This window comes from Cynocephalus volans, chromosome 6 (genome assembly GCF_027409185.1).
Source record: "Cynocephalus volans isolate mCynVol1 chromosome 6, mCynVol1.pri, whole genome shotgun sequence".
Taxonomy (NCBI): Eukaryota; Metazoa; Chordata; class Mammalia; order Dermoptera; family Cynocephalidae; genus Cynocephalus; species Cynocephalus volans.
The window spans coordinates 105773263-105800887 of record NC_084465.1 but is presented as its reverse complement, the minus strand read 5'-3'; the positions used below and the strand labels follow the sequence as shown (position 1 = coordinate 105800887).

Genomic DNA, 27625 nt, shown 5'->3' with positions numbered 1-27625 from the left:
TGTCATTGGCTGTTGGACTGAACTGTGGTTATTGGGAAATCCAGTTTCTGTCAGCCACGGAGCTGGTTCAAGGGCGGCCTGGAACCCAGCTGGGGTCCTTTTCAGGAAAGTAGTGATTTGCCTCCATTGGTGCGTGACTGTGTCTTCTGCCTTCTCCCCACCCCCAGCCTTCTCTAAATAGGACTAACCCAGATTCCTGCAGAGAGGCAAGCTGGTATCTGGAATTCCACCCAGTGTTTCATCAATTGATCAGGATCCAAAGGGCATGTGACTTGCTCCACCTGGCATAGAATTACACCATGCTGCACTTGGCTCTCCTCTCAGCCAGCCCTTGCTCTACATGTGACTCTCTAAGAAACATTTACTGTAGATTTGTGATGGGAGAGGCCCATCTTCCCTCTTTCCTGTTACTTGAAGGCATTAATGTGCTTTTATTCACACTTGAAAAAGTCCCTCTAAAATACTAGATTGAAGTAAGTGGCTGTCTTTCATGAATGCATTTACCTTTGTTCCTTCAGTCCCTTTTACGGATTGGCTGTGGTACCCTTGCCCTGTAAAGGATACAGAAGAAATGGCTCCTGGTCTGAGGGGCTTATGCTATGGGTGGAAAATAGAAACACACACAGATGAAACAGCCAGTGCTTTCTAATGCCCTTGTAACTCTGGAAAGGGCTTGAGAGGAGTGGAAAGAAGGAAACTAGGTTAGTTACAAAGACTTTCATGGAAAAGCTGAGGCCTGAGCACGTGTGGCAGAATGGACATGTAGACACAGTTCAAACATGCAGAAGGGTCTCAGCCAAGCTGCGAAGGAGGTACCAACAAGCCCAGGGCTGAGGACAGTAAAAGGGGAACCCACCAAGAGAAAGGGGGTGGAAGTCATTTCCAGCTTAAGTTAAATTTCAAGAAGATGAACAGCACGTACCATTCGTCGGCCCTGTTGTCCAGAGGCGTGTTTAGTGTCACTTTGAGAATGGGCTGGTGCCCCTCAGGGACTTAAAATTCACCCACTGAAGGGCTGGCTGGTTAGCTCACTCTATAGAGCATGGTGCTGATAACACCAAGGTCAAGTGTTTGGATCCCTGTTCCAGCCAGATGAAAAAAAATTTTTTTCCCGCTGAAGGTGAGTCTCCCGAGAGCTACAGTGAGGGTGGAGAAAGGGAAACCACAGGAGGAAGTTGTAGAGTCTCAGCACTGTGACATGTCTTCTATTTGGTTTTGCTTTTATCACCACGAAAAGCCGGGTGGGTGAGGTGGCTATCTCTGCAGGTAAATTGACTTCCTTAATTCTGCGTTTCTGTAGCACACATGTTCTGGAGCCCATTTGGCCACTCATGGCCTGTTCTGAACTTGATTGGTGTTTACTAGCTTTAGAATTATCATTTGAGGTCAAGAGGTACTTTCTGGGGTCCTCATAATTCCATTTTATTGTTTGAACCTGCATCGACACTCTAGACTGAGGTGATAACACCTTCATAGCTAATGAAGTTATCCCTTGGCTGCAGGTTATTTCAGAAGAATTGTGTCTAATTTCATAGGGTTTAAGGCATGGGCAGAAGAAAGAAAATATTCTAAAGGGTGTCGGTGAGGTAGCAATTCTCTCCTAGTAGATGGGGAGTTAATTCACCCAGATGCAAAGTCTGAGGCTTCAGAGAAAACAGTGATGGAGAATTGAAACTATTTAGCTCTCTGTCTTTTGTCACTGTCCCTGTTTTCTATGAAACTGTAATCGGGGTATGTACAATTTTGTATCCTAATGCAGTCATGTTAATGATCTCATTGCACTGTTACATCAAAAACCATCATTCACTTGGAAATTGGGGATGCGGTTTCACCAGGAATCTAGAGGGAAATCGCCCGCTCTGATTGTGTGGCAGCAGCCCAGCTCCCCAGTAGAAGCATTTTCCATTCTGCAAAACACTGTAATTTGTAGTTATACCATATTTGAACCTGGCTTTGAGATTGGGGTAACCTTATCTTTGACTGGCAGAACATATTGCCTTGCAGAAACAGACTGAATTCAGAAGATGGAATTTGAAAACATTCCTCTGAAATGTTTCACTATGAGCTTCTGTATTTTTCCTGAGATATACTGAATTTGAATTTGTTTGGGGTCAAATAACCAAAATGCACTTTCTCGGTTCCTTTCTCAAGGAGGGCTGGAGGTCCTGGTTCCCCGTTTTGTCTAAATCCTTCTTCATCATTTAGGGTTTAAGACATATCATTCATCTTGGACATTTTCTGAAATTATATGCAGGTTAAGTTTTCTTACAACAAAAGCATTTTTGCAAAATCTTTGTATTTTAAAGATTGCCAGCCAATGGCCCTTAGTTTAAGAATTTTAAGCGATATTCAATCTAATAAGTATACAATTTGGATAGTTCCTTAGGGTTTATTTTAGTCAGGATTTACTACATCCATATTATGGTAAAGAACATTTTTCTCCAGAGACCCTAAAAGACCAGAGCTTTTTGACTGTCCCAGTGTCCAAACTGGGCTATTTTCTTAGAAGACCTGCTAATTTGCATGCGAGTATCTGTCTTTTGCTTAAGGAATCCCCTTTTTTTCCTGGGGTCATTTCTGTGATATACATATTCATGGAAACCTTCTTAGTGTTTCTTTTCTGGGGCTGGATAGAAGGAGGAGGCAGGGGCGGGAGTGGAATTGAATAACTCTCCTTTTTCTTTCTGGAAGAATTGATCTTAGAGGATTAAGTTGGTGGTTCAGAAGCTGCTTTATCTTAAGGCCTTGCCCTCTTACATGTTGATCTGATATCTAAATCTAGAAAACACTTCTATACACAGAATGAGGATGTATTTTTAGAAGAGTCTACAGTCTACATGTGGGTAAAATTACTTTGTGGGAGTTTCAAAGTCTACATCTTAAGGGAGGCAGAAGGTGAGGGTGGATTTGTGGGCGGACATCAGTGTGCATTCAGCTGGGAGGAGTTTTGGAGGTTTCTTCAAGGCCCATCCCTTTGCTGAAAGTCTGGGGTATCTTTTCCTTTTTTGACCCAGTTAGAAACATTAGAAACCCTCCTTTCCTCTTCTCCCTACCCCAACTTAATCTTTGGCATTTAACCAAAATTTACTTTAAAAAATACTTTTAAAAAATAAACTTTTTAGATTTTTGTTTTATTAAATTGAACTTGAAAGCTTTTGGGTGAGACCTGCCTCTTCCATCTAGTTCAGCTTATAGTTTCCCTTACTTACACTTGGCCTGTGCAGAGGAGAGAGAAGACTTTCCCTCTATCCTTTGATGGTTTGATAATTGAGTATGAAATAAACAGACAGTGGCATACAAATTTATCGTGTGCTTATGCACAGGAATCCCACAAAATACAACTGTCTCCGGCCAACCCCATGGCTCACTCGGTAGAGTGCAGCGCTTGGGAGCACAGCGGCACTGCCGCCGTGGGTTCGGATCCTATAAAGGGATGGCCGATGCACTCACTGGCTGTGCGCGGTGCCGGCGACACCAAGCCAAGGGTTGCGATCCCCTTACCGGTTACAAAAAAAAAAAAAAAAAAAAATACAACTCTCTCAAAGAAAGGCCAGGCGATTGAAGTTTATACAATATTCCTGAGCTACAGACCGGAATAGAGGCTTGGTTCTTCTAGGGGTGGGGTGGGGGGAGGTGGTGATAGGTTAAGGGGGGTGTGGTGAGGTGAACAAAGATCTAGTTTTATAGGTGAAAAGTCTCTGGAGTAATAAAAGTTATCTTAGACTAGCCCACCAGAAGTGATAGCCTGTGGCAAAGTCTGCCTGGGCAAGGTGTCAACCTTCAGTCTCCTTTCCTATGATAAGGTCTTCCCTGGTTAATGAGATTCCTATGACATTCGTTTCCTTTACAGTTGTAAATTTCTTTAACATATACTTCCATGTATGAATAACCAGCTCGGAAATATACCAAAGAAATATATCCAGAAATATTCTGGTCTCCTGCAGTCATATTTTGGGATGATATGTTGTGAGCCCCAACACCTATTTGACTCATTCATAAGTGTGATTCCTGGAGGCATTTACATACACTTTTCATTTTGGAATAATTTTTGGTTTGCAAGAAAGTCACAAAGTTAGTATCCAGAGTTTTCTTATACACCTTACCCAGTTCATTATTAGCATCTTACGTCACCACAGTATAATTGTCAAACTAGGAAACTGACATGAATATATTTCTATTCACCAAACTCCAGGCTTTATTTGAAGTTCACTGGTTTTTCCACTGACCTCCCTTTTTTCTGTGCCAGGATCCCATGCAGGGTACCACATCACATTTGGCCATCTTGTCTCCCCAGCCTCCATGGCTGGGACAGTTTCTCAGTCTTTCCTTGTTTTTCATGACCTTGATGGTTTTGAGGAGTACTAATCAGGGATCCGGTAGCATTTCTCTCAAATTGTGTTTGTCTGATGTTGTTCTCATGATTACCCTGGGGTTATGGGAGGAAAAGACTACAGAGAGAAAGTACCATCTCATCCGGTCACATCAGAGAAAACAAGATATCCACATGGCATCCCTGATGAGGTTAACCTTCATGGATAGGGTCAGGTGGGGTTCTCCAGGTTTCCCCACTTGTGGGGTTACTCCTTTTCTCGTTTCATAGCCTCTGTTCATTGAAAGAGTCCAGCTCACACTTAGAGAAGGAGGGGGAGAGATGAAGTTGCACCTCCTGAAGGGGGGAGTATCTACATATATTATTTGTAATTGGTATGTGAAGATGATTTGTCTTTTCTTCTTAATAAAACACACACACACACACACACACACACACACAGCTTGTGCTATAAATGCCCCTGTAAGTATATGGGATACATATGTTGTATAGGTACACAAAACCTCGGCTCTGCCATATGTACCTTGCTTTCCCAAGACCCGGTGGGGAATGTAGAGAAATACATGGCACTGACATTCCCACGGAGGAGTTCAGTGGTTCAGTTAGGGAAATAGAACTCCAGTTGCATATAGGGAGAAATTAGGACACACAAGGAAGGCCTATGTCATTCACCAGTGGCTAGGTTGTATGGGGCACTCCAGGGGAAGTGGGACAAGCCTTAAGAGAATGCAATCGGTAACATTTACCACTCTGTTCTCACATTATCCTTAAGTCCTGTTGCTGTTTCCCATAAATTTCAAAGATCTGACAGTTAGACTACCTGCAGTCATCTGGCATATATCCAGAAAAAGTAAGCAAATATAAGACTCCCAAGTAACGCAGATATTTATCCTCAAAGCAGATGCTCAAGCATATTTACCGTACTCATAGGAGGGACCCAAGGACACTCTTAACTCTTACTTTACATAGGGTTCTTACACACTCAGTTCTGCTGGTGTCCAAGCCCTCAGGAGCTCTGAAGCAACAAATTGGAAGGTAGGATAGGACAGCCACCAACCCAGGTAGGGCTCTCAGCAGCCAGGATAGTCCAGAACCAGTTTCTCGTGTGTGTTTATTTACGTGCTGACTTTAAGAAGACAAGGAGAAATATGGGATCACTTTTAGAAAAAGATTAAGATACTTTGGAAGTAGGGTGGGTGAGATGTTTAGAGAGGCTGTGGGTCAGAATGAAGCAACTCCAGAAGTTATGGAGACTGAGGTTTTTGTTGTATTTAGAGGTGGTTTTTTGTGCTATCGGGAGAAGACACCCTTGGGCGGAGAAGACACCCATGGCCGTTACTCCTTTGATGTGTGTTTACACTGACTGGGCGTTGTCGAGTGGCTTCTGCTGTGGGTGGTTTCTCCTGGTATTCTGGCTTTTGTGTCTTATTTTTAGAGTCTGAAGTCTCCTTAGCAGGAGTTGCATACTTTTGGGGAGTTTTCAAGTCGCTCTTGGGCTGCTGGTTATTTAAACAGAACCCTTGTGTGGGGTCCACAAAAGGCCCAGCCTGGTGCCCACCTCCTGGTGGTATGAAGGCTCCCCTAACATGACCCAGCACTCCTGGCCAACCACTGTCCCAGGACACAGGTGTTTGTCCACACTGTCCCCACCTCCTGCTGTGCCCCGACCTTGCCCCAGATCCTGACTTGCTCTTAGAAACTATACTCAGTTTCCCCTTTTATCCACTCCCGTCCCTCCCTGTTGGTTAACTGTGCCTCTGCATGCGGGTTCCTTAAGACCAGCAAGGGAGGGTCCATGTCTTCCCATTCCCTTGTCCACCACTGTCCTTCAGAAGCTTCTGGAAGAAAAATGGATCACAGTGCAGAATGTGAAAAAAAGAACTTTATGTTGCTAAATAGGATTGTTGTTAGTACACAGTTGGGGGAGGATATAGCAGGAGCGGTAGAATGAGCATCTTTTCACCAAATAGAAGTAATTAAAAGCTTTGATCACTCTGCAAAGAGGGAGGGACTGAGGGCCAGGTGCAGGGCAGGGACATGAGCCACAGTTCAGGGGACAGTGGACTGTGGTGATGTCACTTCACTTGGAGGTGAGAGGGAGGCCTGGGGAGGGCAGAGAAGGCTTTTTTTTTTTCCTTCCATTTTTAAAAACAGTTTTAATTTATTTTTTTGAAAATGTGATATTGCTATGGCTCAATATACAAAAGATCACTAAGGGTGTAAATGTGGAAAGTGTCTGTCCCACGACGTCCCTTAGTCCAGCTGCTTCCCCTCCCTTCAGACATGCAACAGTCTGTTTCTTGTGTATCATTTTGGAGATATTTTATGCGTATTATATGAGGAAATATGTATACCCTCTTCCCTTATACACAAACAGTGGCATACTATAAATACTGGTTTGGTTTTTTTCATGTGGCAAGGTATCTTGTGGTTAAGTGCATTTTCGCACGTGAAACTCTTTCTTGTCTATCTTCTCTTGTGATGTGGGCTGTACCTGATCTACCCAGTGCCCTGGGGTTATCTCCAAAACAGATTCCCAGAGGAGGAATTCCCGGGCCAAAGGTTTTGTGTATATTAAATTTGGGTGGATGCTTCCTTTGCATGAGCCTCAGTTTAACCCCTCTGGTGGTACCAAACGTTTTGCTCTTTGCCGGGTGAATGGGTGAAAAATGATATAGCATCGGTTGTGGGCACTTTTTTTTTTGTTTTTTAAACAAACCTTTTATTTTAGAATAGTTTCAGATGTACAGAAAAGTTGCAGAATTAGTACGGAGAGTTCCCATAGGCCTCCTGCGCTTCACCCACCGTTAACATCTTTCCTTGCTAGGGGACATTTGCCACAAGTGAGAAACTGATACTAGTACATTATTATTCACTAGACTTTATTTGGATGTCATCAGTTTTTCCACTAATGTCCTCTTTCCGTTCTAGGATCCAACAGCGTATTTAGTTGTCAGGTCTCTATCTGTTCTCTGGTTTGTGAGTTTCTCAGACTTTCCTTGTTTTCTGTGACTGTGACAGTTTTGAGAAGTACTGGCCTGGTGCCCTGTGGCGAGGGTCTCATGATGAGGCTGGGGCCACGGGTTTGGAGGAGGAAGACTACAGAGGTGAAGATCCCTTCTCACCTCATTGTATCAGCAGAGATGTGACATCCGTGTGACTTCTCACTGATGACATGAAGCCTGATATCATCTGTCTGTGCAGTTTCAACTGCATCTCCGCACTTTTGAGAGAGATTGAGCATCTTCTCTATGTGGAGACCTGGCATGGGTTTGAGTTGCGGAGTGGGGGACCCGCAGGAACTTCATGCCAGACCCCCAGTCCCTGGGGAGAAGGATTGAAAACAGGAAGTGTCTTGGAGGGGTCTTGTGGGGGCAGAGATGCCTGAGGGATAGGGTGGGAGGTTGAAGGAGTCAGATCTCTATTGGGGGCCACCAGGGGGCCCCCATGGTGCTACAGGGAGAGTCCCCCTTGAGAATCCTCAGAGCTGGTGGGGGATCTGGGCAACACAGCTATGAGGCCAAGTGTATTAGTATCTGATGGCTGCTGTAACCAGTTATCACAAACTAGGTGGTTTAAATAAAACAAATTCATCATCTTATGGTTCTAGGGGCCAGATGTATGCATTGGGTCTCAGTGGGTTAAAAGTCGAAGTGCTGACTGGGCTCTGCTCCTTCTGCAGGCTCTAGGGGGAGGGTCCATTTCCTTGACTTTTCCAGCTGCTGGAGGCTGCCTGCAGTTCTTGGCTCTTGGCCCCTTCCTCCACCTTCTAACCTGCAGAGCAGCATCTTCTCTCTTCTCTGATCTGGCATCTGGGGATCTGAACCCTTGACCTTGGTGTTATAACACTGCGCTCTAACCAGCTGAGCTAACTGGCCAGCCCTGTTGCTGCCCTTTTATAAGGACCTATGATTACATTGCACCCACCTGGATAAATCAGGATCATTCCCCCATCTCAAGATCCTTAATCACATGTGCCAAGTTTCATGCCATTTAGGTCACATATTCACAGGTTCCAAGCATGAGGACGTGGACAACCTTGGGGGGTATTATTCAGTCCACCACACTGCGGTTACAGGTGGGAGGGTTAGACTGTAAGGGATGTAGACAAACATGTGAATGTCTAACTGTGAAGCCAGGGGGGAAGTGGCCACAGGATAGGGACCCATGGTGTGATGGGCTCTGTGCCTGGGTCCTCCTGCCTCTCGAAGTGAAGCCTCCATGTGACTGTGGGCAAGTGACCCCATTCCTGGTGACTTTGCTTCCTTCTGAGTGATTACAGCTACACTACTATAGTAACTTGTGTACCTGACATTCTTCTGGGCACATTCGCTCTCTTCATTCTCGAGCAACCCTGTGACATGTTAGTCTTACTGTTGGCCCATTTTCCAGGTAAGGAATCTGGAGGCACAGAGAAATCCGGCAACTCATCCCAGTTCGCACAACCTAAAAGTGGCAGAGCTGGGATTTGAGCCACTCTCAAACATTTGTTTCCACTCTCAAACATTTGACCAGCCTTAAAATCCCATCATCTTAGCTTTCTTTTGACCCTTTTCATTCCCTTCTCCATGCCCTGCCCACTCGGGTCCTTCCATGTCTTCTCTTTTTTCTGCATCACCATCAGGTACGCAGCAGGCCAGGCTGTGTCCACACTGTTCCTGCAGTCCCCAAGTTATAGGTGATGCTCCCCAACTCTTGTAAATAACAGGGGAACACACGCAGGTGTTTGTGAAAATCCCACGTGTCACGTTATGCTGGGCACCAGGTGGAAACGTCCCGTCTGTATCATTTCTCACTCAATGGCCTTGGTTTTCCCACCAGGCCAATTCCTGATAGGATTCTGCTGTGAATCTCTTCTTGTCCTGTCCTGTTGCTCATGGGGAGGTCTCCATCCTAGACATTATCTCTCTGACCACTTCCTTCTTCTCTTGTGGGCTCTGCCTGACTGCTGGTCACTTCACTAGACAAGGATGGGGTTGGTGGCGGGGGAAGGACCTGAGACTCCTTAAATCTCTCATTTGCCAAGCATGTCCCTTCAGTGTTATAAACAAGCAGGGAGGTGGAACTACGTGAAATATCAACTCTGTTCCCTCCTTCCTCTGTCAGCAGGAGCTGTTGACACATGGCATTGTGGAGTATAAGCAGGTTAGAGCTGCAGAATTTACTTGACATCCACAAAAAAAGGATGACACATCATTCCCACTGAAGAAGTGGCTTTAGAGCCATACCAAGGACCAGGTAATGAGGATGGAGTGACAGGTGTCCCTGAGTTTGATGGGTGGTGGCAGCGAGGAGCCTGGTCGTGAGTCCAGATTTTAAATGGGTAATACAAGAAGAGACCACCCTCTCCATTCTCTTCCAAAACCAAATCAAAACCAGGAATGGATGTTGGCAAAAACCAGGGACCCCTTCTGCAGAGCGATGATACCAGCAGCACATAAATGTGCCTCAAGGAGAAAAAATGAACCAGTCTTGAGTTTCGGAGCTTGTGGCTTTCTTTTTCTTCCTGATTGTATCTTTGTGTTTGCATGCTTCCATACTTCCCTTTGCAAGTTCTGTCCTCCCACGTCCTGACTTGATCTCCTAAGTGGACATCCCAGGGTGCCCTGTTGAGAAACTTCACACTCCCCCCAGGAATCCTGGCGGAAAGGAAGAATTCAGGACTCAATTACGCGATTTGTATTTGGAGACGCATTAGTGTTTGAACCATAAATCTTCATGTTACCTTGCTGAACTGTGAGACTTTCTGTGTTATGTTGTTACATAAATATTTTCCTTTAAAAACTTCATTATCTCAGATTCTGAGTCAGAGCTGTTGGGGTAAGCTCTCCCCTTTATTTCTTCTCCCAAATCTTGATGTCATTCAAGATGGGTCTTTGTGTCCTTTTTATACGTAGATGTTGTTTTCTGCGAACAGTTGTTGAAGTGCCAGGGTGACCAACTTGTCTTGGTTTGTCTGGGACTTTCCCGGATTTAGGAACAAAAGTCCCATCTCCAGGGAAACCCCTCTGTCCCAGGCAAACTGGGATGGTGGGTCACCCTATGAAGCACTCATGATGCTTTGAGCCTAGTTCTAAATGCTGGGGATACAGATCTTAATAGATTTCAATTCCTGTCCTGATGGGACCTGTAGACTGATGGGAAAGACAGACAAGTAAAGAAAAGTGCCTCATGACAAGTATAGCCAAGAAACACAAATGAGTAACAGCTAGTACGTACTGAGTGTGTGTGTGTGTTCCATGTTGCTCTGGGTACTTTTTACAAGTGGATTCATTTAATCCTCCCAAGAACCTTATGAGGAAGAAACTGTTACCAAATTAGGCTCTTGGGTCCCATTGTTGTGAGGCTGCCACATGGAAAAGGAACCAGAACACCCAATTGAGAATTTAAAAGGGGGGTTTTATTGGCCAGCCAGCGACTGTTCCTCCAAGAAAGCCTTGGAAGGAAGCAGCCCTGAGTTTAAGTTTAAGGGGTCTTTTAAAGGCACATAGTCACACAGGCAAAAAATCATATAGTCACATACTTACAGTTATCATATAGTTACACACATACATACATACTCTCCTGGAGTGAGGAGTGGGTTTGGGGAGGCCTAGCGCAAGCTGATAACAGAAGCTGAAACAAGTCAGTTAATCACGTAGGGACAGCAAAAACTTTCACAGGGTGGTTTCCTCCTTAGGTGGTCTAGATACATTGGGATACAGCTCTTGGTGTTATCAGTCAGGGATAGCATAGGCAGGAGACAGCAAAGGCAGGCAGAACTTAAAATTTTTCTAAGTATAGGACAATTTTTAACCTTCAAGTTTCACCACAGGTGTTGGGGGGCTTTCAAACAAGAACACTTTTCAAACAATAAAAATGGCATAAGCTAAATCAATCTACCTCGTCACACCATAGTCATAGAAACGAGCAGTGCACCCAGCAGTAAAGCAAGCAACGCTTTGTTAAAAGAGGAGATAGACTTATGCATAAGGGGTTGTAGCAATAGAGAAGCTAGCCCCCCAGGGGAGCTATTTAGGATCCTTTATAGGGCAAGGGGTTACGGGGTGCAGGCCAGCATCATCCTTCTGCCCCTCTGCATGTGGTCCATTCTGTTCTTTGTGAGCACATCATGGGTGCATGCTCAGTTAGGGCTTTGGTCCTTGTGCCTGCTCAGCAGGTCCAAGATGGTGGTGGTGTCCATTAAGGTCACCCCAGGAGGGTCATTGTAGTGGTCACCTTGAAGCTTTGTGTGCATATGGAAACTCCTAAAGAGGTCTTAAGGTTAATCTGTAACTTATTTTTTACAATTACAGGAAAAGAAAGAATGGTTAGTTTTAAACAAAGCTAACAGTTATATTTTAAAAGCCTCAAGGAGAGGTTTTGCAACTCAGTGAATATCTATTTCCTCTTATCTCAGTTTATTGTATCAGGGCAGATCATGTGGTAATCATGTGCCCTGGGGGATCTCAGTAATCATGTGCCCTGGAGGATCTCTTAACTGATGAGTGGAAAAGTAGCAAAGTGTCCTCTGCAGGGAAAGTGGAGTCACTTTGATTCAGGGGCATACCCCTATTCTGTCTCAAAACTACCAATGTGCCCATTTTACAGATGGGAAAACTGAGGTACTAAAGTCATGCCACAGGGCATGGGGGAGCCTGGATGTGAACTCAGGCAGTCTGGCCCCAAACCCTGCACCCCTGACCTCTACACCATGTACAGAGGTTCGAAGAGGAATGAATTCTCCCCAGGGCAGGTCTGAGAAGGCTTCTTGGAGGAGGTGATACGCAAGGTGGGATATGACAGGTGAAGAAGAATTTGCCAGGCCCATCAGGAAGGAGGCATGCCCCGGACATGTTTGGGAACATCTAAGACAGGCTGCTGATACATAAATTTGCAACAGTGGCAGGAGATGAAGTGAGAGACTGTGTAGGCAGTGGGGGGACCAATGCATCCTGGGAAACCCCTCAGTCCCCACAAACCAGGACTGTTGGTCACCCTAGTCTGAAGCATGATGGGGGGTATCAGAAAGGCCTGTGTGGACTTGATTTTAGGCAAACAGGGGCCCCTGGATGGGCCGAACTAAGGCTAGTGGACAATTTGGAGGCTCAAATTTAATGTCTTGGCTTGGGATAGGGAGACTTAAGATTTCTAGCAATGTATTTTTTTTTTTTTTTTAATTGAAGTAAAATTCACATGACATAAAATTAACTATTTTAAAAGGAACAGTTCAGTGATATTTAGTACATTGACAATGTTGTACAATTATCCCTTTTATCGAGTTCATAGATAAAACAATCCCATGCCCATCAGCAGTCACTCCCCATTTCCTCCCAATGCCCTCTCCCCAGTGCCCGGTCAACACTAATTTGCTGTGCACCTCTGTGGATTTACCTCTTCTGGGCATTTTGTATAAATGGAATTGTATGATATGTAGCCTTTTGTGTCTGGCTTCTCTCATTTAGCATGACGTTTTTAAGGATCATTCTGGTGATGTCTTGGACCCCAAATGATCAGTGATAAAGCTGGTGGACCAGCCATCTCTCGAATTCCCGAAGGCAGATCGTTTCCTTTGAATTTAGGACTCGAGGCAATGCACCGTACATTCTGACAGCCAAGTTTGGTTCCCCAAACACCGATTAACCCCTGCTGTGGGCACCTGAAGTTGTAAAATGACTCTCAGGAGCTCTTGGTGAGCGCCTGAAACAGCAGCTCTCACGGGTTTACTCCAGGGAGTTCCAAGGCTGTTTAGGCTGAATTTTTTGGAGCACGTCTGTTGCTGAAAACGAGGTCCCTCTCTGAGTTTATTTCCATGTCCCAAGTTTCAGGAGCATCAATTCATGAAAATCAGTTCAGGGTGCTGAAGATGGCTGGGTCTGACAGCGTGGCTTCTCTCCAGGATTTTGAGGGGTTTTTCCTCCTCTCAACAGAGTCATATTAAAAAGCTGAGACTGAGTTGCTCTCCTAGGTTGGTAAGGGGCCCCCAAGGCCTTTGCCTTTTCCTCCCAGGATTGAAGCAGGGGGCTGAGATATCCCAGCCCCATGAAGGTTGGTTTAAATATGCAGCCTTGGACATTCCTTGCCTCTCAGAGAAATTCTGTGCACCCCCCCTTTGTTGTCTCCATAAAATGAGAAGGAAGAACTTTCTGGATATACACGCCCGGTTGATCATTAAGATCCTGATCCCTGTTTACTAAGAAGCTGGTCATTTTGAATTGCAAAGTGCTCCGTGATAACATAAGTTTGTATTCGTAACTGACAGGTATTTTCTTTCGCATCCTGTCTTCAGCCTGTGGCTTGAAAGTGTGTGGTGAGTGCAGCAGGACGTACAGGAAGAGGCGATGCCTCGTGCATTCAAATGTGTTGCTTCTACTTAGGATTTATTTTCCTTTCACGTTTCATTTGTGTGGGGGAGTGCAGGGATAGCTGTGCAAAATGCGGCTGCTGGTGATGTCCGGATCTCCTAGCCTGGGAGGTGTTTTGGCAAGGCCTGAAGAGCTCTGGAGTCTGGTGGACATACGTTCAAACCCCAGCCCTGCTGCTTTCTTTCTGTGTGACTTTGGACAAGTAGCTTAACCTCTCTGGGCCCCAGTTTTTTCATTTGTAAATTGGGACGATGATAATAATTCCTGTCTCAATGGTGTGAAAATTATGTGAGATGAAGATGCATGTAAGGGGGTGAATGACAGAGCCCATTATGGTAACGTAAGAGCCCATTAAAGTTCATCTTAATGTAATTGGGAATGGGGGCGGGTAGTGAGAGAGACAAACAGTAGACTTTGCTCAGGCCAGAACCTCTGAATTCAAAGTAGATGCCAAGTTAAAGTCTATTTTAATTTAATGGTCTGTTTATCTGGCACCTTCTAGCACCTTCACTTCCTCCTGGGCGCGGGACCCAGCATAGTCAATGCCTGATGCCCAGGACATGGTGCAGAGGATCAGCTCCTAGAGGTGACACCAAGGAGTGACCAATGACAGGGCAGAAGTGGACACCAGCCAGCCCAGCCATGCTTGTCCCCAGTGCAGCAGAGGGGTGTATCCACTAGGCTGGCAAGCCTTATCCTGGCATGGGTGGCCTCATGAGATTAAGTCACATCAAAAAGCCAGACCTGCCTGGAAAAGAATATTCAGACGTAAGGGATGCCAGGACTTAGTGAATAAAGGTGAAAATGTGTCTGGAGGATTGCACTGATGATAATGTAAGAAAAGAGGAGACACATTTTAGAAATTTAAATAATGAAATGTTGGTGATTTGGAAAACTCATTCGGCCCAGACACCTCATTGTATGCGAGCACACTTCAAAAGGTTCACGGAAAGATTCATCTTTTAATTCTGTTTTTCCACAAACTTTTTGAAGTGCCCTTGTGCACAATGTGTTCTCACAGGGCAAAATTGGTGGGATGGGGACAGGGGGCAAAAACAAAATCTTAGCCATGACAATGGTGTGTGATCCTCCAAAGCTCAACCCTACCCAACAAAATCTTATTTCTTAGTATTTAATTGCTCTTGGGAATAAAAAAATCAATTAAATCTCAATATAATTCAGTTTTTCTCCCTGGGATAGGGTGACTTGGAAATGAGGGAAATTTCCAGTGAGAAGGGACCCCAGAATACCAAGTGGAATATTTACGCATGAGAAAGTGAGGCTGGAATTACAGTCATAGGCCTATTTCTGAGTTGAAGTCCAATTCTCCATGGATCAGAAATGCCTCCTTTTCCATTTCTGTAACCAGCAGTTACATGTGTCTACAGCTGTTGAGTGTCCCCCCAAAACTCAGTGAATTTTGATCTCCACTGTAACAGTGGGAAATCCAATTACGGTATTTGAAAGGTGGGGCCTTTGAGAGGCGATTGGATCCTCTTGAGTGGATTAATCCATTTATGAAGTAATGAGTTATCATGGTTCTGGTTCTGATGGCTTTTTAAGGAGACTGAAAGGTTAGCTGGCTTTCTCTTGCCATTCTCACCACGTGATACTCTGCATCACTGTAGAGTCACCACTAGGAAGAAGGCCCTCACCAAATGCACCCCCTGGACCTTGGATTTCCCAGCCTCCAAAACTGTAAGACACATTTTGTTTCTTTATGAACTACCCAGTGTAAGGTATTCTGGTATAAGCAACAGAAACGGACTAATACAGCTACCTAACGTTTGGGCTCCAGTGCAGCACGGAAATGCAGGGCCCCTTTCAGAAAGTGTTGAAGATTTCAGGATGGCAACAGCAGACCATTCAACCACTCGTGGGGCCTTCTGAGCGTGGGCCCCTCTGTAGCTTCATGGGTCACATGCCTGTGAAGCAGCCTGATCACATTTTCCATAGTTAGTAAATGGATTTGGAATGCCTCTCCCTGGATTTGGAAATAGCTAGTAAACGAGTCGGTCTGAAATCATGAAAACAGATCTCCAACCCTTTGCATTTGCTTGATGGACTTTGGGGACAGGAGGAAGGAGGGTGTATAATATCCTTCAATGTGTTCTTTTAAATGGGCCGTAGGATGCCACTCTCGGGGCCTAATAACAAAGGTAAACGACGAGGGCGGGAGGAAGGAGACCGGTTGTTTATTCCTTTATTTTCCCCCACAAATTTTGGAGTAACTATGGTGACCCAGACTCTGCAGGGACCGCCTAACTTGACCAGTGTCATGACCACCCGACTGCCCAGGGCCACCAAAGGGATTCTCCAACGCTGTACTTTTATGGGGCAAAATTGTAGCTTTGCTGTTTTGTTAAACTCAGAAATGCTTTCCAGTTCGTCGTAGAAAAAAAGGGCACGTATTAGACCTAATTCTGCTGGGGCATCGGCACCCAGGTGGCCTGAACTTGGGTGGTGAAGCTTTTCACTGTTACACTGTGGAGAGAGAGCATGTGTGGGTGGTGGGTGAGTACTGAGGGACGAATGGCTGTTCTCCAGAGTGTCACGTGGAGTGGGGATGAGAAAATCTTTTCTGAGAGGGTGGCTGGGGGTGGGTAGTTGGGCCTCTTGTCTCAGGGTGGGGGTTGGGGGAAGCCACATTAAAAAGAAATGGGGAAAAAAGGAAAAGGAAAATGAGACTAACCCAAGTGGCATTTCCTGGCCTTGTGGCCTGAGGGAAGGAAGGCTATGGAATATATTTAGAAAACTTTCAAACAGCTGCTTGTGAGTTTTTTTTTACTCTGGCCTGTTCCTGTTCCTTACGGAATTATAAATGTGTTTATGTGGCTTTGATCCCAAAGCAATGCCCTGAAGAGGCAGTGTCTCCAAGTTCCGGAAGATACGATGGGACCACATGAAAGATGATTATCCAGTCAATAAATGGGGGCGGGGGTGGGACAAGGCTTTAATTTCTAGAACAAGAAGTTCAGGCCTTTCCTTCCTTCAAAGGTCACAGGAAGAAGGCTCCCACCCCCCACACCTGTATTTGACTCTTTAAAAATGTAATTTCCTCCCTTCGGAGGAGACAGGCCATGATTTCTGAAGTTGAGGAATTCCACTGCTGATTCGATCATTGCCTCTGGGGGTGTGACCCCAGTTGTTTGCACAATTTAGGACTCCCAGAGACCTTATTTTCCCCTCCCCAAGCACTCGGTTTGCAACCACAGCCAATAGCACTATTTTGTGGTTTCCGTACTCAGTGGCATTTTCTGGATTTGTAATTTTTTATATGACTCAGTTTTCACAATAAATCATGTAGGCAGGTTTAGGTTTGTCCTTTCTCCGAATCAGGAAGGGACAGCGAGTTCTTGACGTTGAATGTGGATGTAAATTACGCCAGAGCACAAAGGTGGCCATGTTGTCCCCTTTGCTGGAAGTTTCCACAAGCCCCATCAGTGCCAGAAACTGATGTGTGGGGGCTCCTGAGGCCAGCTGGGAGGGACATCAGCTGACTTTGGGGGTGAGCTGGGACTGATGTTTCTGTCTTTCTTCCCCCTTCTTCTGCATTTCTGTTCCTGTATGTCAGGGGAACTGACAACACACCTCAAACCACTTGTCACAGTCAGTCTCAATTTTAAACCCTCAGTCTGTTTTCACAGGTGTCTTCTGTGACCTTGTTAACCCCCTGTCTGCCCTTCTCTGTAGACTTGACACCCTTTCCTCACCTCTGCCTTCACAGAGGGGCCTTCTGCAGTTTGCTTCTTGCTTCTTACAGACCCTCTGTTTCATCTTTCTTTCCTAGGGCTGGGCCTTTCCTCTTCTGTATAACCTTCTGTGGGCCCCGTGGCTCATAGCATTCCTATGCAGTAGAACCAGAAAGTATGATACAGTGATCATTTAAAATTTTTTAGCAGCTGCATTTTAAAAATTACAAAGAAACAGGGGAAATTAACTTTAATACATTATTTAACTCCGTATGTCTAAACTATGATCATTTCAACTTATAATCAATATGAAAAATGATTAATGAGGTACTTTACATTAAGTTTTTCACAATAAGTTTTTAAAATCCAGGATGCATTTTACATTGACATCCCAAATTGGATGCCAATTTTTTTTTTTTTTTTTTTAATTTTTTTTTTTTTTTTTTTTTTTTTTTAAAGATGACCGGTAAGGGGATCTTAACCCTTGACTTGGTGTTGTGAGCACCACGCTCAGCCAGTGAGCGAACCGGCCATCCGTATATGGGATCCGAACCCGGGGCCTTGGTGTTCTCAGCACCACACTCTCCCGAGTGAGCCACGGGCCGGCCCGCCAATTTTTTATTAAAAACAATTTGATCTATATTCCGAGTGTCTCAAATTTACTATTGAAAAAGTAGGTTCGCATACCCGAGTTGTCCCCGACTTGCATAAAAGCTTTGTAAGAATCGAATTGAATATTTGTGTTTAAATTAAAATTGCTTACACTCAAATACAATTAAAAATTCAGCTCCTTGATCACACTAGCCCAATAGCCTCATGTGGTGATGGCTACCATTTTGGACAGCGCAAATATAGACCATTTCCATCACACAGATGGTTCTATTGGACAGTGCTGTGTGATAAAGTCTGAACACCTCCAAGGAACTTTCAAAGTTTTCTAGAACCCAGCACCAACCAACCTATCTAGGTTTTTTTTTTTTTTTTTTTTTTTGGTGCCTGGCTCTCACAGGCATCCAAACCCTTGACCTTGGTGTTACAACATTGCGCTCTAACCAACTGAGCTAACCGGCCAGCCCTAATCTAGCTTTATTTACTGACTTTATTCCACTTTGAAATGCCCTTTCTTCCGTTCCTCCAGAGAAATCTCTTTTGGGCTTGGTTTAAAGGCAGAAGTTCCTTCAAGGATTCTCCCCTTCTCTCCGCAGCAGGATCAGTTGCTGCCTCTGCAGGGGAAGAGGTGGTAGGCCTGTCCTAGCCCCTGCGTGGTGCCCTCAGGCTCATTTACGCATTACTCCCAAGACAGCTTTCAATGGCTCTTCCAATAAATGCATCAGTGGCCCTGCCCAGTTGGAAAAACAGCCTCACAAAGGATGGCATTGTGTCCTCCTCCAGCTGCCGCATGGCAGGAACACACCCTGGGTGCAGGGATGTAATTCTAGGTGGGTAAGGTCTCTGCCAGGATGGGGGGTGGGTGGGGGTGTGGGGGGGTCCTTTCTTTGCCCTCACAAAAGAGAATATGTGTTTAGCTGCTCTGGTGTTCATCTTCAAAATGGGAACTGGTATGTATGTGTGTTCATTTTTTTTTTTTGATTGGTAAGGGGATCGCAACCCTCGGCATGGTGTGGTCTGCACCACGCTCAGCCAGTGAGCGCACCGGCCATCCCTATATAGAATCCGAACCCGCAGCCTTGGGGCTACCAGTGCCGCACTCTCTCGAGTGAGCCACGGGGCTGGCCCTATGTGTGTTCACTTTTTAAAAAACTATCACACGCATGCAAAAAAGTGCACACATCTTAATTGTACAACTAGAATTTTACAAAGTGAATGTACCCATGTAACTACCTCCCCCCCCCGTGAAATTAGAGAACATGACAAAGCTCTGCAAGACCCTCTCCCGCCCCCTTCCAGATCCTTCTCCCCTCCCAAGAGTGACCACATTCCTGATTTCTAGCCCATGGGTTCATTCATCCTGTTCCTGAATTTTATGTGAATAGCATCATTCAGTGTGCATATTTTGGCTTCTGACTTCTTTTGCCTAGCATTATGTTTGTGATAGTTTGTAGCTGGTTTTCGAATACCTTTGTCTTTTCTGTCATCTGAAACAGTGAAAACCACAGTGATTTAAAAAAAATAAAAAGAATAAACATTAGATTTAGAAGATGGTCATCATTTGATGTGAGAAGAAAACACTTCTCAAATTTGGTTGATGTCTCCTCTTGGGATTTTCTAGGTTTTGGTGATTTTCGGTAGGAAGGATTTACTTTTTATCTTTATTTAGGGAATCCGTTGTTAAGGTAATAATTCTTGGGTCTTAAAGGGATAACTCCATTTCTGGCTTTTGGACAAGGCTGGACATAACTTGTCCTCAGCTTTTCTGTTTGCCAGATAGAAAATTAAAGGTTGAGGGGAAAAGAGAGAGAAGGAGAGATCAATTGAATTCCTTATCTGGTATGTTCTGTTTTTGCTTTAGGTAAAATGTCGGTTCCAGGACCTTACCAGGCGGCTGCTGGGCCTTCCTCAGTGCCAACTGCCCCCCCATCCTATGAAGAGACGGTGGGCGTCCACAGTTACTACCCCACGCCTCCAGCACCTGTGCCTGGGCCAGCCACGGGGCTTGTGACGGGCCCGGATGGGAAGGGCATGAATCCTCCTTCGTATTACACCCAGCCGGGGCCTGTCCCCAATGCCAACGCAAGTACGTGTGGCCTCCCAGTTTCCCCTTACCACTCCTTAGCCCTCCACCCTGTCCTTGCAGACTGTCTGTCTAAGACTCTAAGCAAAGTGCTGGTCAGCCCAGCTTTCCCCCTTACCCTGAAATTTCACCTACAGTCTTTTAGGTTCCACATTGGTGAGGCTCATGGCTTTTCCATAGTAAAGTATGGTTTAGGATCTTTCCCATGTCTGCTGTACTGTAATCATTTAGCAGTTCTCACAGAGGCACAAGCAACTATCCCAGAGAAATTTGGGAATGGGAATTTGTGTTTTAAGGGTCCCCATGCTTGCTCCCAGAGATTGGATGGAGACCCCTGCCCCAAGGCCAGGGCTGGGGTAGAGACAGGGATATGAAACAGCCCTGAGTGGGAAGTGAGTGCCTGTTTTCACACCAGCCCATCCTCAGTACAGGCTGCTCCTCTGCCTTCGAGCAACTTCTTGATGTTCCTTGCCCTTTGCTACATCCTGCTGCCCAGCTATGCCCAGGTGCACCCAGGTATGTAGCTGATTCAGCATCACAAACAGTTCAGGAAGAAATCTCTAGATCAGAGAGTAGGCCCGTGAATCAGACTGCCTGGGTTTACTCAACCTCCTCGTGCCTAAGTTTCCTCTTCTGCAAAATAGGAATCATTAAATACCTACATCAGTGGATTGTTAGGATGAAATAAAGTGCCAAGCACAGAGTAATCATTTGATAAAAATGAACTAGTATTGTTATTGTGTTCAGGTTACTTTGACCGCTTGAGATGGAAGAGGATAAGATAATGACTTTACTCTTTTAATCACACTGTGATCAAGAAAAAATATATTCTTGAACTAAAAAATATACTTAATGAAATTTATGTGTAAGTGCTACAGTATGCTCTAATATTGCCTTTCTGGAAGGAGGGTCTTTCTATAAGTATTATTAAGTCCAGTTGACTTAGTAGTAGTTAATTTCCCCTAATACATAGATTATGTAAATGGCATTCTAACAGGGTAAAAAGGAACAGAAGAAAATCACTTTGACAGAAATATGGGCTTAAACAACTTCAGTGCTTAACAACTTCCATCACTCTAGATTCTCTTCTGATTATTGTGAATGTCCGTACATGTCTTCACATAGTTTTCTCTTCTTAGCATTATTTCATGTTTTCATTTCATGTATCAACACAGTTCACCAACTTGTTGTCTTAAAGAGCTGGGTCTGTGTCTCCTAGCTTGGTAAACTCTACCCTTATCAATGGGTATAGGAGTTCATCAAGAAGCCTGCCTGAAAAGAGTGGATTGTTTATCCAGAGTTCACCAGGCACAGTGCAAGGCTCATTTTAATCCTTAGCTTGTAATCCTTGTGACAACTCTGTTACTTCCATTTTTTAAATAACAGTGTTATTGAGATATAATTGACATACCATAAAAGTCATTCTTTTAAAGTCTACAATTCAGTGGTTTTTGGCATATTCACAGGTTTGGGCAACCATTCGCACCGTCTAATTCCAGAGCATTTTCATCACCCTGGAAAGAACCCCCTCCCCATTAGCAGTCGCTCCCCATCCCCCTCCTCCTGTTGGCCCCTGGCAACCACTAGTCTATGGAAGAAGAAAAGTGAGGCTAAAATCCATCACATTGCTCTTTCTCTAGTTACCTTCTGCAGACCACCTTAGTAGAACCACTTGGGGAGCTTAGAAAACAATTTAGGGACCCTACCCCAGGCCTGCTGAATCAGTCTCTTGGGGGTCAGGCCCAGCCTCTGCGTTCTTACTAAGCTCCCCTCGTGATTCTACGGACTGTCGAGTTTGAACACTCGTCTGGCTGAGCTACATCTCTTCTCCTGGAACACACTGTCTTTTCCCCCATCTCCTGTATGGCGGATTCGAGAGTCCCTTAAACCGTAATTCTGGAAATCTGCCACAGTTTCCTCTTCTTTCTTTTCTCTTTTTAATTGTAGTGAAATGTCCATAACATAAAATCTCCCATTTTAACCATTTTTAAGTACAGTTCAGCGGCATTAAGTACATCTGTAGTGTGGTATAACCATCACCGCCACCCATCTCCAGGATTTTTTCCATCTTTCCAAACTGAAACTCTGTATTCATTAAACACTGACCCCATCTTACCCTTCCCCTGTGCGTGGCAACCAACATTCTACTTTCTGCCTCTGAATCTGACTACTCTAGGCACCTTGTGTAAGTGGAATCATACAATATTTATCCTTTTGTGACTAGTTAATTTCACTTAGCATGATGTCCTCAAAGTTCATCCATGTTGTAGCACATGTCAGAATTCCCTTCCTTTTTAAGGCTGAGTAATATTCCATTGTATGTATGGAGCACATTTTATCCATTCATCCATGGATGAACACTTGGGGTCCTTTTCCCTTTCAGCCATTGTGAACATGGGTGTGCAAATATTTGCTGGAGTCCCTGCTTTCCCCTTTTTGTCCTTTAGTGAATGCTGTCTTCCTTGTTTACTGAGCAGCCCATGCTTGTCCTTTCTCCTTCCATCAGTTGCTGTGCAGACTGTCTATGTGCAGCAGCCTGTCTCCTTTTTCGACCGCCCTGTCCAGATGTGTTGTCCTTCCTGCAACAAGATGATCGTGACTCAGCTGTCCTATAATGCCGGTGCCCTGACTTGGCTCTCCTGTGGGAGCCTGTGCCTGCTGGGGTGAGTCTGCTGCCCATTGGGCCCCGAGCTCTCTTGCCCTTCTCTCGGGGGTGGGGCTTTTCTCACTGACAGCATGATTGACATTCAGGGACATACTTCGTTGTTGTAGGGGGCTGTCCTGCGCATTGTAGGGTATTGAGCAGCATGTCTGGCTTCTCTCCAGTAGATGCCAGTAGCACCCCTCTCCCCAGTGATGTAACCAAAAATGTCCCTTGGGGGGCAAGATTGTCCCCATTTGGGAACCACTGCCCTTAAGCATATTAGCACCTGAAAACTGATGTTCCATCATTCTTGCTCATCTGCTCAAACCACTCGCTGCGTGTAGGGATAAGCACAGCAGCCGTGTCCATCTGTGCAGGGTGCCACCTTTAAGGATTTCTTTTCCTTCTAGAATTTCAGGACCTAAATGATAATGTTTGCTCAACTTAAATAATAATGTTTGCTCAACTCTGAGAGAAGCTTGGAACAGTAACATACTTTATAGTCATCTCTTCAAAACGTCTTATCCTTTTATGACTTCCAGTATTTTTCCCAATGCCTATGCAGGGGAATTATGTAAATATTTAGGTCTGCACCAAGAGTATTATATTTAAAGAGATAATAGTTCCTGTTCTAGGAGAGAAATTTGAGGAAACAAAATTAAATGTTTTTTCCTGAGCAGGTCAAGGTGGCCTCCTTATTCGTGGACACTTGAGCCGCTCAGAAACCCCCCAAGGGGCTCTATTATTTTTTTCCTTGTATGTGAGTTCCCTTTCAGGAGCCCTCTTCTCTCATACAACTGGCACATTCTTACCTGCTTGTGACTTTAGGTCGAGAAAGAACAATATTTCCCTTTCTTACTTCAAAGGGAAGCTCAAAGCCCCAAAGAGCTTAATTAACTTCCTTGAGGTCATTTGCCAAGTGGGGAAGAAAAGAGACTAAACAGGTTTTGGGACACCTCATTCATTCCGTCTTGCCCTGAGGATTCCACTGTGGGCTGTTATTTTTATTACCTGGGCAGAAAATATACTAAATAAAAGTTCATCACCTTTGGACATTGGCATTCAAACATTTGTATTAAAATTTTTCTCTTTGAAATCAGGGAAAGACAGAATAGAAACACATGTTAAGTGTTGGCCTCTGCTGATCTGGCTTTTGAATTGAGGCAGCTTCTCTGTCCCTCCCTCTGTTTCTTCCTTATGCTTAGTAGAGTAAGTTCCAGTCCTGTCTCTCACTAACTGTGTGACCACGGGCAAGTGACTTCACCTCTCTGTGCTTCAGTTTCTTCTGGAAACCAGGGGTAATATTGCCCACCTGGGTAGCGGGGGCACGTGCTGAGGATAAAATGAATATGTGTGCTCAGAGCTGCACCTGCACCTGTAAAGCATAGGTCAGAATTACCTCTAAACAGACTGGCTCATCTTATTTGAACTTTGGTAAGCTTAGGCAACAGGAGGAAATTTCTTTCATGAGATGGTTTCCTCATCAGGATTATTTCCAAATTCTGCTTTATGCAAATCAATGTCTTCCTATAAAATGTTGAATTTTAACTAGGTTTTTGGCAAACATTGGTTGTAAGGCTATATGACATTTCTGCCTATATGTGCCAATAATGTATTATGGAGGTTAAGAGTTGTTATTTGGGGATCTTTATTTGGTTTTATGGAGAAGCGGCCTCTCCATATGGAAAAGAGAACAGTAAGACGGGGGTCAGAAAACTACGGCCCCCAGGGCTAAATCTAGCCTGACTCCTGTTTTAAGTTTTATTGGAACACAACTGTTCCATCTGTTTACAGATTCTTTATGGCTTGTTTTCTTGCTACAAGGGCTGAGTTCAGTAGCGGAAACTGAGACTACATGGCCTATCAAGACTAAAATATGTACTATCTTGCACTTTGCAAAAAAAGTTTGCTAACCCTGATCTAAGACTTTGAAAGAGGCCCTAATAACCCAAGATTTGAAAATACACCCAGGACAGACTGTCTGTGGGAGGAGCCTTAGCTTTGTTTGGTGTATTCCTTTCTGAGAACTACCATAACAAGTGATCACAGACCTCGTAGTTTAAAAGAACAGAAATTTATTCTCTCACAATTCTGGAGCCAGAAGTCCAAAATCAAGGTGTGGGCAGGGCCATGCTCCCTCTAAAAGTTCTAGGGGAGAATCCTTTGCCTCTCCCAGCTTCTGGTGCCCTAGGTGTTCCTTGGCTTGTGGCCATATCACTCTAACCTCTGCCTGTATTTTCACATGGCCTTATTCCCTCTCTGTATCTCTGTGTGTCTCCCCTTCTTAGAAGGATCTTTAAAAAGTTCATGGAAAGATTTGTATGATCTTTTAATTCTATTTTTCCATGAGCTTTTTGAAATACTCTCATAAGTGCACTAGTCATGGGGTTTAGGGGACTCACCTGGATAATACAGGATGGTCCCATCTCCAGAACCTTAATTACATTTGCAAAGACCCTCTTCTGCAAATAAGGTCACATTCACAGGTTCCTGGAGTTAGGACATGGATGTATGGTTTTTGGTGGCCACTATCCAGCTTGCTTGATAACATGCTTCCTGTGTGGCTCTTTTGCTCTCCCAGGTGCATAGCAGGCTGCTGCTTCATCCCCTTCTGCGTGGACGCCCTGCAGGACGTGGACCACACCTGTCCCAACTGCAGAGCTCTCCTGGGCACCTACAAGCGTTTGTAGGACTCGGCCGGACATGGAGGGAGCCGTGTGCAGCAGGAAGTCCTTTCTGACTCATCCAGCCCCACCCCTGGTGGAGGTTCTGCTCCGGTGGTCTCATCTCTCCAGGGGTCCATCTTCATGTCTTCCTTTGGGGGGAAAATATCGCAAAACTAACAAACCTCTAAACCCAGAAATTGCTGCTTGGAGTCATCCATGGGACATGCAAAGACATTACCCTTGAGTGTTGGCTCAAGGGTCTCCCACCTACCCGTGACCCTAAGTCATACCATCTAACTGTGATCGTAACCCCATCTGAAACTTCCTGTGATTTGCCATTGGCCGGCTCCTTTTCCTGCCTCAGTGGGCCTTTCTGGTGGTGTCCAACTGAGAAGCCACAGTTGCCTTATTTTTGAGACTGTTCTGACCCAAACCCAGCAGGATTTGCCTTTGGTGCCTGCCATCTTTTCCATCTGTTCCCACCCCTGATGACAAAAGTCTTGCCTTATAGACGTTATGGGCTTGGCTCTTAGGTTCTGTAACTGCAGATTTTGTTAGCACACAAACTACTTTAATTTCTTAATTTTTTAAAAAGTACAAGGGGTGGGGGGCTGTTAACACTCATCAGACACATATCCATGAGGTCATAAACACATGCTAGAAAAACAGGCCTGGATCTTACTATGGGTAGGCCTTCGCTTGTTTCTTTGTGCCGGGTCCTCAGCACCACTTTCCATGAAGGGATTTTTTTCTCATAGAGTAATTCTATTAACAGCTTTTATGACCTCCTTTTGGTTTTAAACACTTGGAACATAATTTTGGAAGGAGGGACATACAGAACCATTTTCTGTAACCATATGATTGTTATCATTTTCCCATTTGCCAACTTGCTCCCACTTTTTTGTTTTAACAGAAAAAGAAAGGGAAAATTTCATCCACTTCCTTTATCCACCTGGGTTTAATGTGGTTCTTAAAAACCTCCATAATGGAACTCTCCAAGTGGAACCCCTTTGGGGTTCCTGGTGGTGTGTTTGGAAAGATGAGGAAAAGCATGTTTGAGTATTTCTGGGGTACCACGGTGCTGAGAAGCTTGGGAACTGAAACTGTTTCAAAGGAGTCTGACGTCTGATTTTATTTTTCAGAGATACAGTTTGTTGTATAACGTCAGCAGACATGATTTCTAGGACTCAAGCAGCAAGCCAAATTCCTATGTTGCTGCTGTGGTCTTTTGAATCCAGACAAAGCCGAGAGTCCCCGTTTTGATAGTAAATTGGCACAGGGAACTCATATAATAATACAATGTAGAAATCAAGACTAGATCTTGAACAAAAATCTGTATATTGGTTGAAAATGATAGTTGTAACCCTTGATTCCACTCCTTCCTTAGATGTTTTGGAAATTCCAGTAAGTATTTTTGCAATGAGTATGGGTACTGCATACTATTTTGGTATTATCTGCTTTCAAAAAAATAAAGCGGTTCACTCAGTGAACTATTTATCAAATCTTATGGTGTGAAGAAAGGTCTCATGTTGTGTTTGCAGCCATTGCTACAAAGAACCTTTATGTGCCCCTTGACAATAGAAAATTCCTCATGCTAAAAACTTCAGACTTGCTAAATATCCTCAGTGTCAAGATGACCGATGCTGAGTTGGATTGCTAACGAGTGAGGTTTGAACATTAGGCTATTGGACCCCGATAGGCATCATTGATGGCAGCGAGCCATAGCTTTTAAGTTTTAAAAATGTGCAGAAGAAAGCCATCCTCATTCATTCTCCAAACAAAACATGCTTTGTTAATTGATCTGGTTGGTTGAGAGACGCTAGAAGGAGAGTATTATAAATGCCAGGAATATGGGTACCCCCACCCACCCTGTTTTTCCTACCTAATATTATAGCTTCATTTTGGAAAGGGCAGGAAAATACTGTCATCTTGCTGTGGTTTACATTGTCATTTAAGCCCTAATTGATGGTCTTGAAAAATTGCTGCTCACTGGATCCTGATTGTACAATTTTTCTTTCATTTGACAAAATTCAAGACCGTGCATATTTAGCAGTTTTGCTTAGATGGTGGTATATAAATGATCTCAAGCTGTTATTAATTACATATGCAAAGTCTTCAAAACAAGAGCTCTTTTTTCAAGGACTGTAAAATATATATTTTGTGGAACTTTAATGTCAGATGCCTGTAGTACGAAGCATTCATTGGACATTCCAGTTTATTGTTCGAAGTACAGACTTATTCATGTATTTTTTACAAA

General features: G+C 44.4%; 1 protein-coding gene across 1 annotated transcript; it reads left to right on the top strand.

Moving 5' to 3' along the window:
- The first annotated feature begins 1088 nt into the window (after window positions 1-1088).
- On the top strand, window positions 1089-27625 carry LITAF (lipopolysaccharide induced TNF factor). The gene is made up of 4 exons (XM_063099860.1): window positions 1089-1120; window positions 19837-20061; window positions 22565-22721; window positions 25284-27625. The coding sequence occupies exons 1-4, from the start codon at window positions 1093-1095 to the stop codon at window positions 25390-25392; spliced, it is 519 nt and encodes a 172-aa protein (XP_062955930.1). The 5' UTR covers window positions 1089-1092; the 3' UTR covers window positions 25393-27625.

What these genes read in the sequence shown, in the direction of transcription:
- LITAF (XM_063099860.1), top strand. Translation starts at nt 1,093, where the DNA reads ATGAAAAAAAATTTTTTTCCCGCTGAAG. An exon ending in AAATTTTTTTCCCGCTGAAG is followed by an intron (nt 1,121 to 19,836) that starts GTGAGTCTCCCG and finishes TTTTTGCTTTAG; the next exon opens with GTAAAATGTCGGTTCCAGGA. An exon ending in GGGAGCCTGTGCCTGCTGGG is followed by an intron (nt 22,722 to 25,283) that starts GTGAGTCTGCTG and finishes TTGCTCTCCCAG; the next exon opens with GTGCATAGCAGGCTGCTGCT.